The following is an 18,210-nucleotide window of genomic DNA, read 5'->3' on the forward strand; positions in this document are numbered from 1 at the left end:
GCATGTGGACGGTGCTTCTGCGGCTGACAACGACTCACGCCGCTGACTGCCCCTTCCCCATCGCTGCCGGCTGCCTGGTGACTCCATCAACGGCACAGCGGCGAAGATGGAACTTGGGCCCAACCTGGCACCAAGCTGCAAGACAAGAACCTTCCTGCGTCACCGCACGCAAAGCCCAAAAGTGAAGCAACCCAATACTCCCAGGGTCACCCTGCCCACCTCGCATAGAACGCCTCGCAAGAAGCATGTTCTTGACGCGATCGACAGAAAAGTACATCGATGAGACCGTTGAAGAGTTTTTCCACGACCGTGAACTCGCCGGGACCTTTGCATCGTGACGGAGCAGCACCTACCCAACGTACTGAACACATCGCGGGCGTGCATGCTACAAGCCAGACCCTCGCTGCAAGGGAGCGCACTGTGTCTGACCTACTTCGATCGATTGAGGCGTGCATCAGAGTACTGTGAAGATCGGGACAACATCCAACAGGCTGCACCATGCAGACGTCCAAAGCACTGCCTTAAGAACCCAGTGCACACCCTCACTACCATCTGCATCCTTCCCACGACCCGCGCCGTGAGACTCTGCCTCTTAGTCCAGTAGATCTGTCCTCCCATAGTGACCACATCACTGCCGAAACAAGCCACATTCTTGCTATTGGACATGTCTCAGCTTCTCAACGACTCACCACCTGGAGTGACTGTATGAAACGAAGCCACCTCCCGGCAGATCCCCACTTTTCTCTCTCGCTCACCGGAGACGCATAGCTGCCGGTAAACACGGCTGGGCGATAACACTCACTGTACGTGGCCTCCCGTCTGTGTTTCAAAGAGGGGCGACACTGGGGGCCAGATGACTGCGCGGACATCGGTATCACTGTGAGGAAATAACATACGAAAGCGGGTCAGCAGAGCACACTGACGGTTGGAAATCAAACAACTGTCATTAATTAGTCAAACGACAAGCCTGACTCCGATATGTAGTAGTGGTACAAAAGCAAACATGTGTACTGTCTTGGTCCAACTCAAACCAGGGACGACTCAACGCGAGCGAAACCCGACCACCAACGCCGCGCGATACAATGTGTTCTTCCAACCAAATGGCAGTCTATACTTTTCTCATAGTGTGATCAAACGATGCCGTACACCCTCTTCGCAATGAAGTAGCACATAAGGCCGAAGGTGATGAGGCCTCCAGTAATGCACCAGAACCAGTTGAGGTTCTCGATGTCTTGGCCAGGGACAAGACTGCGTTTGGTTAGCTTATCGTTCGATCAGGGTTGAGGTCTTGACTCACCAGTTCATACCCCAGATACCGGTCACAACGTTCATTGGCAGAACGATCGTTCCGAGCACAGTAAGCTTGCCAAGAATATCAGACGTCTTCTCTTGACGTTCGTTCATCCTGATGTTGATCTGGGCAAGGTAGTTGCTGTGAGCACGAGATAGGAGACTGAAGAGCTGATTAGTTCGTGATCTATAGTAGTGCCGGGATTAACTTACTTCTCGTAATGACTCAGGTTGCCTGTCATGGTGACAATGTGATCCTGGATATCTCCAAGATACATGCCAATCTCGTTGCGAGGGGCGATGTCCCACTGCTCGTTGCATCGCTTCGCGAAACCCTTGATGACATCGGCCTTGTTGCCCAACAAGCGGTAGAGGCTCATAACCTTCTTTCTGCATTCACCCACACGTCGCAACATGTCTCGGCCGGTTTCTTGCTGCGACTTGATTTCGGGAGGCTCTTTGTAGTGTGGGTTGTTGTAGCTGTATGACTTCTCCTTCTCCGCTTCTTGTTCTTCTTCGCTGGAATGGAGTCGCAGTATAGCCTCGTCGATATCATCAACCTCTTCTTCAATCTTCTGGATCATGGGCGCGTATGCATCGGTGACATCGTCAATGATGGCATACGAGATCCAGTCAGGTGACAGGACAAGGTAGTCAGAAAGTTGGCGAATACGGCGGCGGACGTTGGCAGGATGTGGTGTCATAGAGAAGTGGAAGCTTATTACGCCTTCTCTGAACACAACAACATACAAGTTGACGGGCTCTAGATAATCCTCGCTATTCTCATCTTGCTCAAAAGTACGGTAGTTGATGAAGTAGTAGTGCTTGAACAGCTCGACCTTTTCGCGTTGCTCTTGCATGAGGATGTCTTCCGAGGTCAATGGATGTATGCCAAACGTCTTAGAAATGACCTTCATCTCAGTCTCCGTGGGGGACATGACATCCAACCACCAGGCAGGCCGTGGGCCAAACCGCTTCGGCTTTTCGCCATTGGGCTTGTCGGGTTTTCCTGCATCCGTTGGACGCGGGGTTGTTGAGCGCGTCTGTTCTCCAGAAGAGTACTTGCCCTCGGCCTTCGAAGTCGAACGCGTTGTTGTGCGTGAGGAGTAGCCGCCGTTGGGGCCAGCATGCAGCATGTCATCTTCTGTGTCGGAAGAATCGCTGTCGTCGTCCAGGATCGGTGGATCAGGAACGAAGAGATTTCTGAAGCTCTGCCCAGGTTGCAAGAGTTCGCTGATGCTCTGGCTGTGAATGGTGTTGTCGAACGTCTCGTTGAAGTACGTGAAGCGATAGGGAGCGTCGCTGTCTTCGCGATGCCAGACGCGTCGTTTCGGACGGAGGCGTCCTTCAACCATGAGCGGTTCGCTAACCTTGCGCATGCGCATGCCTTCAATAGTCCGTTGTTCCTTCTCCTCGTGCGCCCAAGCTTGTAGAACGCCGAGATCGGGCCAGCGGCGGCGTCTTCGGCGAGTGGTAGGCTCACCGGTTGTGGGGGCGTTCATGTAATCTTCGTGTCCCATCTCAGACATGTCCTCGTGGGGGAAGCAGACATCTTCAAGCGCAGAACCGGTCATGCGGCGCGTGAAGTCGCCCGGAGTAGGTGGAGTGCCTGAATGGGCGTCCTCATCGATGTTGATGAGTGCATCTCGAGATGCACTGTTAGACCTTCCTGGGTCGGACAGGTGGTCCAAGTCTGTGGGAAGCATGACATCGTCTAGACCGCTGCTAGCCTCGAAAGCTGGGCTCGTAGGTACGGATGGGGGGTTGTTTACGTCGTAGTCGTCGAGGTTGGTTGTAGAGTGGTGGTGTTGGGTGAACAGATCCGGCCTGTGTTCAGGCATGGGCATATGCTTGAAGCTCTTTGCGGAGTTCTTGCTTCCTCGGCGAGGCTTGCCGTTGTTGGAGCCATAGCTAGTGGATGTCCTGATGTCGCGTTGAGAAGAAGCCATGAGTGGCGTTCTATCATCCGCATCGTCTTCGCCATCACTGTAGTTCTCCTCGGGAGTGTGCGAAAGGCGTGAGCGGCCGTAGGAGTTTGCGGCTTGAAGCCGCTGGGGCGTGCTGACGCTGGGCTGACTTGCCCTCGGCTGGTACATGGACGTTACAGGCACACTGGGACGACGCGTCCGGATGGTAGGCTGCTCGCGGTGGTCCAGCAGAGCCTCGCTCTCGAGGCTTGTGTTGCTGAGGTTGCTGTGGGTGCGGTAGAAACCGTTGCTCCCTCGCGACTGCCCATGGCTAGCGACATTGGCCAGACTCGGGCGCTCCTCCATCATGGAGTCGCCTTGCGCGAGATCGGCTCCAGCTGCAAAACTCTGTCTCCTGTTTTTGCGCTTCTTACCACCGCGATGCGTCTTCTTTTTCTTGGGTGGAGCGGCTGCAGTTGCCGCATACGAAGGGCCGCTGGAGGTGGCAGCAGTGCCGGCGTCGAGGCCAGCAGGGCCAGACGGATTTGAGGCCATTACGGGAAGGCGCGTGGATCAAGATAACAATTGCAGTGTTAATGCTGTGTGACGGGGGTGTGCAGCAATGATGGGCCACTGATAAGTAGACACGCAGGAGAGTGGGTGAAAAAGCGCGTTGGAAGTGCTGAGTGTGGATTTGCTGCGAATCTGGTCCTGAATCTACCAGTGACGTTACTCGGTGTCCGTGCCCTGGAAGTGTGGGCCCGCCCGGGGGGTCTAGCCTCTCCAGCTTTGCAGTTCGCATGTGTGAACCATCCGGTGGATCTCGCGCACACTGCTGCCAGCAACCCCATCTCTGTCGCCATCTCCGCGATAATGCCCTGCAAGCTGCATGTCAGTGCGACGACTGGTTTGTACACGTTGGTGGCTGTTCTGAGCAACGGCTGTCGCGTGGTCAATTGCCGATTCGGGAACATGGCAATCCTGCATGCGCCATTGCTTCGCCCTAGCACTTGATTTGGCGCTATTACGCTTGTTTTCACTACCCCGACCTCTAATGGTAATTCCGTGCGTCACTAGTCATCAATAGATTAGAAAGAGCAAGGAACACTTCTCGACAAGCCGATCAAACAATTCCATACTTCGGTATCTCTCTGGCCTCAGCATACCCCGCGTCAAGCTGCATATCGAGTGGCACTGCAGTGCGATAACAGCTTGTTTTGTCATTGGTAGCTCTACACCTACAAAACGTAGCGAAATCTCGGGCCATAGTTTTCGCCTAGTTCCCTCTTGCTCCCACCGGTTTCCCTTTGCTGCGCCAATGTCCCGTACTTGCGATCCAACTTCTTGTTCTCCCACGCGAGAATTGTCCTCAGCAGGAGAGAAAGCAAGCAGAACAGAAACATGAACCCAGCACATACAGACTGGCCTTTGACGTATAGTGGCCCTTCTGATGTGGGATACAATCGGGTCCCCAGCAGAGGTCCGCATTGACCGATCAAGTTCAGGATGACTATTCCTGTACCCCTCCGAGTATCACTGCCTTGGTTGTTCGTGACCCAAGGCAGTACATTGCCTATAGCTGGGAAAATACCAGCAGCAGCCAGAAAGACTCCGAAATATCTCGCTCCTACGCTCTTCGTGGTGGCCAGGATGACATAGCCAATCCCTCCTATGGCCGTGAGGATAGCGATCATGATACCTCGCTGTTGCGTCCGATCTGCGATGTAGCATGTGGCGATCACTGTGAGGAAGGATAAGAAGAATGGCGGTGCTGTAAGGCCCTGCGCATTAACCTTCGAGAACCCCATTTCGTTGAGGATCGTCGGGAGGAACACCGGTAGCGACGAGAATGCAACGTTCCCGGAGAAGTACATGAGCTGTTATTCAGGTCAGTTAAGTACCACGACATCGCGCTGTCAGACTTACACCGAGTATCCAGCCTTTTAGATCCATCAGTCCCTCCAACATCTCTTTCCAGTTGATAGCTCCAATTCTTGTTCCAGCGCCAGCCTGTGCCACACCACGAGCTCTCGCAACCGCCTTTTCCTCTTCATTCAGGAACTTCGCTTTTTCAGGACTGTCTGGTAGGAAAAAGAACGCAACTGCAGCCATAACGACTGTAGGCAAACCTTCTACCAAGAACAGCACGCGCCATTTCGCCATTCCGGGGTTACCGCTCGTAATTCCATACGCTAGAGCACCTGCAAAGGTGTTGGCTAGCGGTGCAGCCGATAGGAACAACCCACACCTAAGCCCAAGTTCATGCCTCAGGTAGAAGAACGAAAGCAGAAATGGCACGCCTGGCCCATATGCTATCTCTGCAGCTCCCATGAGAAACCGCAGTGCCATCATCCCTCCCCATGAAGTTGTCGCAGCTTGTACGGTCGAAACGAGGCCCCAGACGAAGACGCAGCCCGCGGCCCAAATATGCGGTGGTACGACTTTCCACATGATCGCGAGGAATCCGAAGACGATGTACGAGATGTAAAATATGGTAAGTAGCCACTGGTACTGCGAACTACTCAGGTCAAGATCTTCTTCCATGCCGGCGATTCGCGCGTTGCTGATAGCCACGTTAGCCACGCTCTCCATCGTGGAGATGTTTTCCATACCCAATATTTGAACGGTCGAGAAATGCCAGCAGATACAGTGCCGATAGCAAAGGAACGATATGGGTGTCCAATTTCCGTCGCACGCGCTTCTCGATCACCGGGTCAATCTCGTCTTCCACCCGTGCAGCTGGCCCAGCTTCTGCATCGCCATCTCCATCTTTCATCATCTCAACCTTCTTCTCTTCATTCTGGTCCACGCTCTCCGGGTCTTTCGAGGTGAAGAAACGCATCTTAATCGGCGCACGGTCTCAAAAAAAAAGGTGTAGTAAAGCAAGAACGGCAGCGCGCGGGAGCGCAGCAGGGGAGGCGAGCATATTAAGCACTCCAAGACTCATGCCGAAGCTTAACCAAATGCCGAGATCGGTACGACTCCACCCCGAAGCTTCATGATAGGCGGTCTGATGCGCTGTGTTGGGGATAAAGTGTGATGGGGTGGGGCTGGGGCGGGGAGATCGACATTGGGGGATGTACATCGTGGACGGAACGGAATTAGGCCCGCGCACCGCAGACCGGCCGAAATTCTCAACGAAGTAGAGTTCAGACTGCTACCTTCACCCTTGTGTTTGTCTTTGAGGCTGAACATTATGGTGGTGATAACGTCATAAAGATGCCGCCTCGCACAAGAGAGAACTGAACGGGTGCTTTGCAGGATACATCGACTCAACTAGAGAAAGATAATAAAGTCCTAAGATGAGGTAGGCTTCCACGTAATCTCAATTATCCTCCGTACGAAATGGCTCTCGAGGCTTTCATTTTCCCCTCGAGTGGGGTGCTGCAGTCATGCGAAGTACCCGTCCACATGTACGTACCTACTACCTACCTATGTGGATACCTATCGATCAATCATCAGCATCACCAACGCTACTCACGATCAACCAACGACATTGCGCCCGCTCATTCATCCCATGGTACCGGGGCGACGGATAATCACGAGTCACTCATAATTCCCGCAATACCAACGACAGAAACGATGTCTGAACTATCCCATCAGGTGATGGCGAAAGCGATGATGAATAAAAGCCGTCGGGGACTATATCCATAGCTTAGAATCTCGAAATTCGCAATGCGATATCATCCAAACCAATATCACCAGCATCAAGAACTCATCCTCGTACTTGTTTCCGAGATACACATCAAATGCCATTCCAACGGAAACCAAATGCCTACCACGATACCAAAGTCTACATGTCCTCTCCTAGCCCATACGCAGTTCCTTAGCCGTCCAACTCTTCTGCGCTTTCTGGTCTCCGTAATCTTTCCGAGCTCGCCTAGACTTCAAATGCGCTGCGTGCTAGAGAGCCGTCTCAAACAAGTCTAGTATCTATGCTGATTGTAGCACAGCATTGAATAGACCGGAGAAGAAAAAAACGTCAAGAACATCTCATTAGGCACACCAAATTCCCAGATTAATCGCGCATCTTCTGAGTACACTCAAACAATACACGGCCATTATCATACTAAACTGGATGAAGCAGCTAACAAAACCCAATTCGTATATCCATCCAAATAAAATTCCAACACACCATATCCTAATCTTACACCCAAAACCCCCACACCTCAACGCCGCATCACCCCCATTCCAAAGCCAAAACCCCCCCCGCTTCTCTCCTTCCTAAATAGCAAGATGCGACATAGTCTGCCCCTGCCCAATCTGCGGCGCCGCCTTCGGCAACGGCTTCAACCTCTGCTGTTGCACCGGCGTCCGACTCGTTCCGGGCAGTGTATTCGTCCCAGGATAAGCTTTCTTCGGATCCGGTTTCTTCTGCTCCGTAGGCGGTGTAAACGGCTTCGGTTGGCCAGGCTTGACTGCAGCCTTCTTGGTCGTCGGGTACGCGGGTTTGGGGAGGCCGTTGGTATCTGGGAATGGCTTTGGAAGGGCTTTGTTGGCTGAGGGAATTGCGCCGGGGTTCTTGAAGGGAGGGATAGATTTTGTGGCTCCGCCGATGGCTCTTTGACTGCCGCCTACGAGGCCGGAGGTGGCTTTTGTGGTGGTGTTTGTTACGCTGCCGACGGTGCTGTTTGCGCGGCCTATGACGCCGGAGGTGGCTTTGGATGCGTTGCCTGTTACTCCTCCGACGGTTTTGTTCACTCCTCCAACAGTTCCTCCGACAGTTTTCTTTGCTCCTCCAACAGCGCCGTTCACTTGGTTACTGCCTGGGTACTTCTTCGCGCCTAGAGGCGTTCCACTGGTGGTTGGCTTGTTGCTCGCGGGGGTCGAGTTGGATCGCTTGACTACGGGCTTTCGTGCTGTGGAAGGGAGAGCTTTGGCTGTGGGTTTGTAGGTTTGGCCGGTGATTGCGGTGCCGTAGCTTGTTGCTTTCTTCTCGAGACCTGGGCGCGTGTTAGTGAGTGTTTGAGAGGTATGTGGATGATGGGAGTTAGGTAGAGAGGAGCTTACCATTTCCCACACTCCTTCCACTATTCTCAATCATATCCCCAGCCTTGATCAAGGCATTACCACCATATTCACCCGCCGTCTTCTTTCCGGCATCTACGAAGCCCTCCACCGAGTTCCAGATGATGTTTGAGATGAAGCTCGTCATTTTAACCGTACGTATAGCGATCTCGCGACTGCAATTGATGTCGAGAGCTAGGTTCGACGGAGGAGCTATGGTAGTATCGAGAGAGCTCTCTAATTCTAGACTGTTGGACCCCAGATCATGTTCTCCCGATGATGCATGGCCTTTGGCGCCACCGCAGCTTGAACCTGTTTCGCTACCCGTCGCATGCAGGGGGGTGGCTGCCGCCCCGCGTCAAATGACGTTATTGTGGCACAGCGAAGTGGACCTGAACCAAAGTTCTGGCTGGCGATCTTTTGACGCAGGTTTTTAGCTTGTGTTGTAGCTTTCTGCCGTGGCATGTCACCAGTATGTTAGGCGGTAAAGCGTTGAGGCTGAGTATCACGATGAGGTATGGTCATATGGCAGTTCATTATGTTTATCGTCAATCATGCTATTCGTACAAAGCGCGCTACTACGGTCAAACCCTTTTGATTACATATCCTCAACACCGATAAAAGAAAAGAAAACGCTCGTAACTACTCGTTGCTTTGACAAAAGTAACATATTAAGCACCCTGTCTGGCTTTCTCAGCGCAGATCAGGGCGATGATACGGCTCAACTCAGCGCTCTGCGCAAATTGCTCCTGCTTGGTCTTGTCGTCTACGTCTTCGCACGCTGCGATGTCGTTGCTGACTGTCAGCATGCGGTTCTGGAGCGTAAGGAGCTTGGCGAGTGTGTTGTCGAGGAAAGGTGCGCTGAAAGTGATGTTGGTCGGCGAGGCGCCGTTGTTGGGCATGCGCATCTCGAGTTTCCTGGGTGGCTTCTTTCCCGAGTTTGACGGGGCAGATTGTTGCTGCTGCTGCTGTTGCGCTTGCTGTTGGGGCCTACCAGAACTTGTCAGCAAATGTACGTCTAGATCTGTGACTACGCGATAGGGGTCCAGAATCCGGTCGGCAGTTGCATAGTGTGTCCCTGATTTTCCACGCCGTCGCTACCAGAACCAAAAGAATGCCAGGGGAAAATTCAAGGAAGTTCGGACGACTCACTTCTCGCGCTCGACGAATGTCATGTTCTCTGCCATTTCGGCGACGCGGTTTGCGATCCTCGAAGCCATGATAGTGTATGGTGACATCTGAGGTTGCGAAGCTCCGTTCGTTGCGCCATTCGTCTGGGGCTTCTTTGCGCTCTGGGTAGCCTTCTTAGGAGCCCTTGAAGCGGTGGCCCTGTTGGTGGTGCGCTTGGCCGGCGCGGATGCGACTGAGGCTGCGGGCATGTTGGAAAGATGCGATGTGTGGTTTGGGAGAAGTTCTGTGGTATGTGTCAGTCTCCAGCCTAAATGAACGTTTGAAGGCTGCTCGCGTGCACCACTCGAGTATGCGCCAGGGTCGACAGCTGTCAAAGTCGAACGTACCGTAGTTGTGGTGCAGATGTGGTGGTATTGTTGGAAGAGGGATGTAGTTGAGACGCTTTGGAGAATTGGTATCTACTGCGGAGCGAGTATAGTGTTATTGAGTAAACCAAGAAGCTAAGGAAGGGGTAGCAGCGTGTCTCGAATATCTTGCTTGCTTGACTTGGTTGTACGCCGCCACACATAACGTCATGCCACGGCACGCTGACAGGGGTTGACGACGCGCAAGTGGAGCATCCATCTTGATCTCGAACCTGGAACCGTTAGCCTGCACTGACGTCGCGGGTAGCCCGTCACTGGTGCTGATAGTCGTGTTTGACGTTTTGGACTTCGATGTTCGCTCGTGTGCGAACTGTGGAAGATGTCGCCTGCTACTGCTACGAAGAAGCCGGTCGTTACCAAATCGCCGGCTGCCAAACCCCCAGTGAAGAAGGCGACGGCTCCAAAGCCGACCCCAGCAAGCCAATCAGCGTCCAAGCCGCCGGTACCAGCTGCTGTTAAGAGGAAGAAGAAAGATGACCTCGGTGCTGGATTACGAATCTCGAAAGACAATGTCGAAGCGCATCCGGCTGGACCACCGCGCTTTGGCGAGTTGACACAGGCAGAACGGGCCTTCACGTTAGCCTCGACGTTCTTGTCCGGCGTTCTGGCGTAAGCACGTCCGTGTCCACCTCCAGATACACCCAACTAACACCTGACAGTATAAGCGCATCACAATTCCTAGGCGCACCGCTAAAGTTGATTGACCCGCAATTCTACGATGGGTACATGGCCTACACCAAAGAATGCTTCGCCATCCTGATTACATGTCTCACCCAGTGGTGGGCTCCGACTGTCGTCCGTGTATCTGGCGACTCCAGCATGGTCGGCCAACTTATCAAACGCAAAGACGGATCATTACAATGCAACTTTGCCGATCGCATGGTTCTCATGGCAAACCATCAGCTCTACACTGACTGGCTGTATATCTGGTGGATCGCGTATACAAACAACATGCACGGCTTCATCTACATCATTCTGAAAGAGTCGCTGAAGAACATTCCGATCATTGGATGGGGTGCCCAGTTCTACAACTTCATCTTTCTATCTAGAAAATGGGAGGAAGACCAGCGCACATTCAAGAAGCATCTCAGCAAACTGAACAAGAAGGGAGATCCCATGTGGCTCATCATCTTTCCTGAGGGCACGAATCTGTCGAAGACTACACGCGAAAAGAGCCAGCAATGGGCGAAGAAGAATGGGTTGCAGGACATGAAGCACCAACTGCTCCCACGCAGCACTGGTCTTAAGTTCTGCCTCAACGAACTGAGAGAAACGACAGATTGGCTGTACGATTGTACCATCGCATACGAAGGCGTGCCAGAAGGTCAATTCGGTCAAGACATTTTTACCCTCCGCTCTTCTTTCTTTGAAGGCAGGCCGCCGAAGTCAGTGAACATGCACTGGCGACGATTCAACCTCGACGATATCCCATATGAGAACACACACGCTTTTGAAGTCTGGCTGAGAAACCGTTGGAGAGAGAAGGACTACATGCTAGAGTACTTCAGTCGCCACAACCGCTTTCCCGCAGAAGATTTCTGGAAGAACCACCTGGACATGGACACCAAGAGCGAGAGCAGCAGAGGCGGAAACAAGACCATCCGAACCGTCCCCCGCCCAGCAGTACAGATCGAAACCGAAGTCAAGAGCGGCAACTGGAACGAGTTCGTCAAGATTTTCGCTCCGATAACCTCCGTCATGATGGCTCTAACCGTAGCCTACGGTGCATCCCCCGAAGACCTACCCATACCCGGCGCCAAAGAATTCTTCCAAACGCACATGAAAACACTGCTAGGTCAAGGCGGCGACATCAAAGGCCTACCAAGCCCCGAGCAACTAGAAAAAATGATAGAAGGCGCCGCGAAAATGGGCGCCGCACAAGCCGCAGGCCCAAAAGAAGTACCAGAAGTACAACGGCTTACGCAAGAAAACCTCGCCAAACTAGTCAAAGAAACAGCTATTGCAAGCGGCGCTGTAATGCCCAACGGGATGAGAAGAGCAAGTACAGCATTGCCGCCACCAATGACCAAGACGCTGCAAACGCCTACTACTGTGACCCCAGCGGTAAGACGAGCTCAAAGCGCGGTAAACCTCCCAACATCCTCAGCGAAGAAACCCACAGCCGCAACACCTAAACCAGGCACCGCCGCACACGCCCGCGCGAACCCCGCGACAGCAACCAAGAAACCCACTCCATCTCCACCCACAGGTCCCATGAAGGAAATGATGACAGCCTCAGGCGTCATGATCAAAATCCCTCAAACCGAAGTCGAACAAGCCAAGAAAACAGGCACACTAACCATGGCAAACGGTGTGAAGATCAAGATCGGCAAAGAAGACATCGAAAAAGCGCAGCAGGAGAAGAAGGGGACTACGTTCATGACGGCAGGCGGTGTGCCCATCAAGGTGACACCCAGCGGTGCTGTGCAGGTGCCTGAGAAAGTGAGCAACAAGGGGCAAGCGGCGGCAGTGAAGAAGACGGGGGAGTTGGCGGGGAAGATGGGGGATTTGTCTGCGCCGGCGAAGAAGGCGCCTGCTAAGATAGGGGGTGCGACGAATGGGACTGCGAAGAAAGGGACTGTGGGGAATGGGGCGGCGAAGAAACCGGCTGCTGCGGCTCCGAGGAAGCTTTGAGATGAGATGACTGTTATGAGGATAAAGGTATAGGGTTTTTTTTGGGTATAGTATAACCGGGGTATTTGTTTGGCGTTGAGCTAGTATATATGACTAGGTCTTGGATAGTTTGTTTGCTTGTATGCAAGAATATCGACATGCCATCATTGGATTTGAAGCAAAATTGCCTATCCCATGCATCGATACAGTGTTATATGGCCGGCCCCCCAGTCTCGGTCGTCGTACCGGAAGAACCCATAACCTCAGACACTGATCTTACTAACCGCTATACCAAGTCGTTTTCTTGACCTGCGTATCCATCCATTCTGATCGTTCGAGTATTCGTCCGTCGTTGGTCTTTGCGCCACTAAACAAGAAGCGGCGTTAATACCTCAATCTCTCTAACAAATTGATGAACGGAGAGGACGAAGAAGAAAAATCCAAAACAACCATCCAACAAGACCGTGCATCAAAATCCTCTTGTATAACAACCCACAAATCCTCACAACGGATACCACAGCAACAACAACACGAAAAAAATCCATGTACAACAAACATTACCTCTTTTTCCTCGCAGCCTCCTCCTGCTGTAACTTGTGCATCTTAGCTCTTGCGCTCTTGCTGCCACCCAACTTGGGTCCTGTTATAGGCGGCGGCGCGCCCTTGACGGGGGGAGCAGGTGGTTTCCTCGCTTGTTGTTTCGCTTCCATAGATTCAAAATATTCGTTGCGGAACTGCTCGACGAGGGCGTCGTCGGTGTTGGTGGAGGTGTTGGCGTGGGGGTTTGCGGGGGTTGTGGAGTCGAAGAAATCGACTGCGTGGGGATGTTAGTGAGGAGGTTTGTGAGAGGGGGAAGGGAGAGGAGAAGGGAACGTACGTTTTGCTTCTTTCAGTACGGCTTCAACCATCTGGTCGCGACGTTTGTCTTCTTCCGTCTTGCCGTTGGCTTTGGGCTTGCGCCACGCGTAGCCATACTTGTCTCGTCGCGCTTTGCTGGCTGGCGGTTCTGGCTCGCCCTTGTCCCATCGTTTCCAGGCTTGTTCGGTGCGCGCCGCAGCATCAGGGCCCAGGTCCACTTCCTGAAGCTTGCCCTGGCCTGCCGCCAACCGGTTGCTATGTTCGTTATCCGCAGGACTCTCGGTGCTACTGGTCGGGCCCTGTGTCGATGAACTGGTGGCGAAGGTATGTCGCAGATCTGGTGCGATGGCTGCTACGGAAGCCTGGAGGTGGTTTGGTATGGGCCAGCCGTACTGGCGATAGTTCTTTTCAGCCATGCGGGCTTCTACATATTCCGACCTGGCACATTAGCCTCCATGCTTGACGGTGCCCTTATCCGAGCCTGGTTGTAATCTGGCGAAGAGTCCACTCACATCTGCTTGTCATCGCGATCTACCACCTGTCCCGTCTGCGCGACGAAGCGGCTGGTATACTGGTCTGGCCGGGGCGCTTCTACTTGCACCGCCTCTGTCCGCGGCGGCTCTGCTTTGCGCGTAGTTTCCTTCAGTCGGTCGCGGGGCCGCTTTCGGTTGCGCAATATCTCTTTCAGGTTCGGCACCGACCTTTCTTCATCGTTGGCTTCGGTCGGCGAGGCAGGCGCGTCGTTGGGAGTCGCAGCAACGGGCGCATGTGAGGCGGAAACAGCAGGCGCATCGTCTTCGGTATAGACGCGCTTCGGGTGCGCGATCTTGCGGCGCTTGAATCGTATGGTGGGGACTGCCTCGTCTTCTTGTGCCGTCGACATGCTGGGCAGTTGCGGGAGAGTCGGGAGTGAAGCGTGGGTTGGAGAGGTAGAGTTTCGGAGGACGACCTGGGCCGAGGCGTGAACCACCCAAGGGTCCAAAGCGTCATAAGCCTTTCACCCCCGAGGTCTTACCTAAACTTCATGACGGAGGCTAAACATCGTTCGCATAACCAGAGCATCATCTACGTACATCTGGAGCTAGACGCGATCTGGGGTTGCAGGAGCGCAATAAGACTGCGGTACCCTTTTATGCATGCATCATCTGACGACGATTAACAGACGTAGAGCACCTACATGGCGTGACACTCAGCTCATAGGACGACCACGTAGCCGACTTCCACTGTCGCGTACTAAGAGTTACATTCCAACTCTCATCCTCTTCAGCAGCTGCCTCTGCCGTTACTTCATTACACATCACATCACAATTCAACCCCATGCCTTCGCATTAAGAATTTTGTTCATTGCGATAAAACATATGTACTCTCAGCCTACTATACAGGAAGCCAGCCGCCGTAACGCTCAAACGCCCAAGTCATACCCGGTACATTGAGTAGCGAAGGACTGAATGCAGGTAATATCAGGAAACTTCCCTTTCCAACCATCCTTCTCGTCCCCTTGGTATCAATTTACATCATCATTGTCATCGTTCTTCCTAAGCCGTCGCTGAGGAAACAGTCTCAATCTCCACCTTTGGCAGCGGCGCCGACTTGCCGCCAAGGTCTGTTTGCCGTGCGTTGGGGTTCTTGGTGTAGTAGTTGGAGATGGCGGATTTGATGGCGTCTTCAGCAAGCATGGAGCAATGCACTGCAAGCAGTTAGTATTCTGGTCCTGGTTCTCGCTTTCGTGTTGTGGGATACTCACGCTTTACAGGTGGTAGGCAAAGCTCCTTTGCAATCTCTGTGTTCTTGATCCTCGACGCATCCTCCAGTGTCATGCCCCGGACCAATTCCGTCAGGTAACTCGAACTCGCAATCGCGCTGCCGCAGCCGAAGGTCTTGAACTTGACGTCGCTAATGGTGTTGCTGTTGGGGTCGACACGGATCTGGAGCTTCATGACGTCGCCACATGCGGGTGCGCCGACTAGTCCAGTACCGACGTCGTTGTCCGTCTTGGACATGGAGCCGACATTGCGAGGCTTGTTGTAGTGGTCGAGCAGTGCTGCGAATGTTAGCTGAGCGTTCTCAGATATAATTAGTCGGAGATGGTGGTGCGATGACGAGGTGATTCCGATCGGACTCCCGTGTCGCCACCACATCGATTTTCCGAACAAGAGGGGAGGGCGACTTATCTTTCTCGTGGTACTGTCGCCGACCGACTGCTGAGACTGCGGGTGCTGCTGTGCGAATGGGCGAAACGATGCTGGGCCTGGCGGCGGTTGCAAGCACTCTTCCTGCCTGAGCGGGCACTGCTGCTGCGACTCTCCTGAACATGGTGGCGATCGATGTGTGTGGTGTTTTGAGGTTCGGTAGTATCTTTGGTGAGTTTTGGGAATAGTTCGGGTAGCGGTTGGATGTTGGTGTAGGTGTAGCGGAGGTGGATGGCGACGGACAATTGAAGTAATGATGAAAAGCCACGCCCGGCCGCCGGCGACGTAATGTCCGTGCGCACACATACCCCACACTTATCATGGAATCATCTCGGAGAACCGCTCCAGATCACCGGCGAACGAGTACTATCTCCGTTCGTCCTGCTATCAGATGGAACTTCAGCTCCATTCATATCGCCTACAGCCATGCTGATGCTATCTAGCAGCTTGCGCCGCAATGCTCCCAATCCGCTCTCGTTTCGCCGTTTCATCAATGCTAATGCTAACCCGACACAACTCCGCTTTCGCTATGCTAGTCCGTGGTGAGGGACCTAGACCCGCTGTCTTACAAACGTCGGAAGAAATACACGTAGGCAAACTTCTTCATCTCTTCAATGTCCGCCGCCTTGGCCACCTTCTCGTCATTGAAAAGAACCCATGACGCAGCCTGCTCGCCTGGCAACTGCTTGCGCACAAACGCAACGTAGTGTCTATGGCGTGTTAGCGAATCCTCTACCGTGATAGTCCAAATGCGGAAAACTTACCCGGCGTGTATCGAACTACCCTTGTGGCATACTATCGACTGGAGCTGGAAGTTTGCAGGCAGCGTCTCACTACCAGCCAACTTCTTCTCTGTTGGCTCCGCAGGTGCCTCGGAGCTCCCACCTTCGTCGAAGTCGCCTGGGGCATCGGGGTGGCTGAACAGCCAGTCGACAGCGCGCTCCATGTCACCACCCGTCTCCTTCAGAGCCTGGCGTGCCTGTGGAGCGTTGAAGCCCATAGCTCCTAGGTTCTCGATTTTTTCAGGGTCGAGAACGGATGCAGCGGCTGCGCCTCCACCAGAACCAGCGTTGAAGTCGACCGGGTCGTCGATATCTGGGTCCTCCATATGTCCAATCAGCCAGTTCATCGCTGCTTCGGCATCTTCGTTACCAGTAGCATGTAGAGCCTTTTCACATCGAACCCGAGGGAATCCCATAGCCTCAAGCATTGAAAGTGCCGCCTCGTTAGGCGACCACTTCGAACCGCCGGACGCTCCTGTGTCTACATCCTCCGGGAGGAGCTCCTCACCTTCTACCAAACCGTTTGACTTGTAGGCATCGAAGGAGAAAGGTTCATCGTTGACAATGACAGGAACATCCTGCTTGGTAGGCACCCAGTTGACCAGTTCAAAGCGTCTAGCGTTGACAGCCAACACTGATGGGAAGGTCTTGAACATGCTCCTCTTCGTAAAGCCATCCTTGCTGCCACATGCACCGCAGGTAAGCTCAACCAATTCCTCGGCTGTGAAGATATCGAGACACTCCTTCAATGTGACCGGCTCGAACTCTTCCTTTTCTTCTTTCTTGCCGTCGCTGTTGGTGACGTCCATCTGGGAGTCTTTCGGTATCCGTCGGATGGGGACCGGGATGGAAATGTTCTCCTGCTCGTCTGTCTTGTAACGAACGCGCTTGCAACTGACACATTGTAACCGCTGTTCCATAGCAAAGCGGAAAGCACCAACCGGATCCTTATGGGGCTCAACGTGCTTGCTGCGTGAAACAAGTTGGAGTACGTGTAGAAGCAGTTCGAACGCGTCCTGTTGTCGCATAGTCGAGAACTCAGCGTGGCCTCGTCCGATCAGATGCTTGAGCATGGCAGGCGCGAGGCCGCGCTGGTGTGGAACCTCTGGGTTGTGCTCGTTGGTGATGACGTCGCTATCTGGCTTTGAGTATCGACCTGAAATCATGCCGTCTGCGATTTTGCGCATCTGAGTTTCCAAGTCCTCTGCAGGGAGTGGCGCATCTGGCGGAGCTTCGTTGGGAAGGTAGTAACGATCTTTGAACTCTGGAATGGAGAACAAGGCCTGCAAGGTACTGTTCAGGTAGCAGCTGTTGCCAAGGTTCTTCAGGCCCGTGAAGTCTGGTCCGAACAATGGCTGCAGTTCCTTGCCGTCTTCGGTCACCATAGCAAAGTCCCAGCGCAAGTTCTGTTCGACCTGCATCTCCGTAAGACTCTTCTCTGTCTTCACCCTGTCCTTAATGTTGATGCCCCAGTGTGCTAGGTGGTCCGGTAGTTCTGGGTCGATGCGCTCTTCGTCACAGGCGTAGCAGTAGATATCAGCCGTGCCATCCGCGGTAAGAGATCCGAGCTTGACCGCAACAGGATGGCCAGTCGATTTGGTGTGTCCAACACCGTGTGAGTTGCCACCAACGCCACCGAACTGCTGACGACCACAACCCAGATTGCCGCAGGTCAAGCAAAGCCAGAGGTTTTCATTAAGCTCGCACTCCGAGCAGTGTCCCAGGTTCTGCGACTCGATCTGTCGCGTCGTTTGTTGTTCCAGACAGAGGGTATGTTCGCAAGCAGTCAACTCCTGTTCCCACGCCTTGACCTCCTGCTGCTTCGCGAACGTGTTCGCCTTGAGAACTGCGTCCACAATGTTGGGTAGCTTCCCCGAGCTCTTGTCTACATCGTCAACCCCGCACTCGTAGCACTTGACTTGTGTCGTGGTATCGTAGCGGTCTGCCTCGGTCTCAGCTGCGACAGCAAGCTTGGTCATCTTCTGAGGAGGTTCATCGCGCTTGACCC

General features: G+C 53.5%; 8 protein-coding genes across 8 annotated transcripts; 1 reads left to right on the top strand and 7 right to left on the bottom strand.

Moving 5' to 3' along the window:
• Nucleotides 1–1,130: 1,130 nt before the first annotated feature.
• J4E79_002195 (uncharacterized protein) lies at nucleotides 1,131–3,752 on the bottom strand (the record flags this gene model as incomplete). Its single annotated transcript, XM_049351096.1, has 3 exons — nucleotides 1,131–1,248; nucleotides 1,298–1,432; nucleotides 1,504–3,752. 3 exons carry the CDS (start codon nucleotides 3,750–3,752, stop codon nucleotides 1,131–1,133), a joined length of 2,502 nt encoding a protein of 833 aa, XP_049214935.1.
• A 683-nt stretch (nucleotides 3,753–4,435) lies between these two features.
• Nucleotides 4,436–6,039, bottom strand: J4E79_002196 (uncharacterized protein; the record flags this gene model as incomplete). Its single annotated transcript, XM_049351097.1, has 3 exons — nucleotides 4,436–5,074; nucleotides 5,124–5,760; nucleotides 5,810–6,039. The coding sequence occupies 3 exons, from the start codon at nucleotides 6,037–6,039 to the stop codon at nucleotides 4,436–4,438; spliced, it is 1,506 nt and encodes a 501-aa protein (XP_049214936.1).
• A 1,382-nt stretch (nucleotides 6,040–7,421) lies between these two features.
• Nucleotides 7,422–8,352, bottom strand: J4E79_002197 (uncharacterized protein; the record flags this gene model as incomplete). Its single annotated transcript, XM_049351098.1, has 2 exons — nucleotides 7,422–8,140; nucleotides 8,208–8,352. 2 exons carry the CDS (start codon nucleotides 8,350–8,352, stop codon nucleotides 7,422–7,424), a joined length of 864 nt encoding a protein of 287 aa, XP_049214937.1.
• A 523-nt stretch (nucleotides 8,353–8,875) lies between these two features.
• Nucleotides 8,876–9,583, bottom strand: J4E79_002198 (uncharacterized protein; the record flags this gene model as incomplete). Its single annotated transcript, XM_049351099.1, has 2 exons — nucleotides 8,876–9,194; nucleotides 9,357–9,583. The coding sequence occupies 2 exons, from the start codon at nucleotides 9,581–9,583 to the stop codon at nucleotides 8,876–8,878; spliced, it is 546 nt and encodes a 181-aa protein (XP_049214938.1).
• A 496-nt stretch (nucleotides 9,584–10,079) lies between these two features.
• J4E79_002199 (uncharacterized protein) lies at nucleotides 10,080–12,394 on the top strand (the record flags this gene model as incomplete). Its single annotated transcript, XM_049351100.1, has 2 exons — nucleotides 10,080–10,369; nucleotides 10,420–12,394. 2 exons carry the CDS (start codon nucleotides 10,080–10,082, stop codon nucleotides 12,392–12,394), a joined length of 2,265 nt encoding a protein of 754 aa, XP_049214939.1.
• Nucleotides 12,395–12,930: 536 nt separating this feature from the next.
• Nucleotides 12,931–14,114, bottom strand: J4E79_002200 (uncharacterized protein; the record flags this gene model as incomplete). Its single annotated transcript, XM_049351101.1, has 3 exons — nucleotides 12,931–13,187; nucleotides 13,251–13,669; nucleotides 13,744–14,114. The coding sequence occupies 3 exons, from the start codon at nucleotides 14,112–14,114 to the stop codon at nucleotides 12,931–12,933; spliced, it is 1,047 nt and encodes a 348-aa protein (XP_049214940.1).
• Nucleotides 14,115–14,766: 652 nt separating this feature from the next.
• ISU1 (iron-binding protein) lies at nucleotides 14,767–15,544 on the bottom strand (the record flags this gene model as incomplete). Its single annotated transcript, XM_049351102.1, has 3 exons — nucleotides 14,767–14,918; nucleotides 14,976–15,294; nucleotides 15,365–15,544. 3 exons carry the CDS (start codon nucleotides 15,542–15,544, stop codon nucleotides 14,767–14,769), a joined length of 651 nt encoding a protein of 216 aa, XP_049214941.1.
• Nucleotides 15,545–15,985: 441 nt separating this feature from the next.
• J4E79_002202 (uncharacterized protein) lies at nucleotides 15,986–18,181 on the bottom strand (the record flags this gene model as incomplete). Its single annotated transcript, XM_049351103.1, has 2 exons — nucleotides 15,986–16,130; nucleotides 16,185–18,181. The coding sequence occupies 2 exons, from the start codon at nucleotides 18,179–18,181 to the stop codon at nucleotides 15,986–15,988; spliced, it is 2,142 nt and encodes a 713-aa protein (XP_049214942.1).
• Nucleotides 18,182–18,210: the final 29 nt, after the last annotated feature.

This window comes from Alternaria viburni, assembly GCF_023758015.1.
Source record: "Alternaria viburni strain BMP 2772 chromosome Unknown scaffold_3, whole genome shotgun sequence".
NCBI classification, from domain to species: domain Eukaryota; kingdom Fungi; phylum Ascomycota; class Dothideomycetes; order Pleosporales; family Pleosporaceae; genus Alternaria; species Alternaria viburni.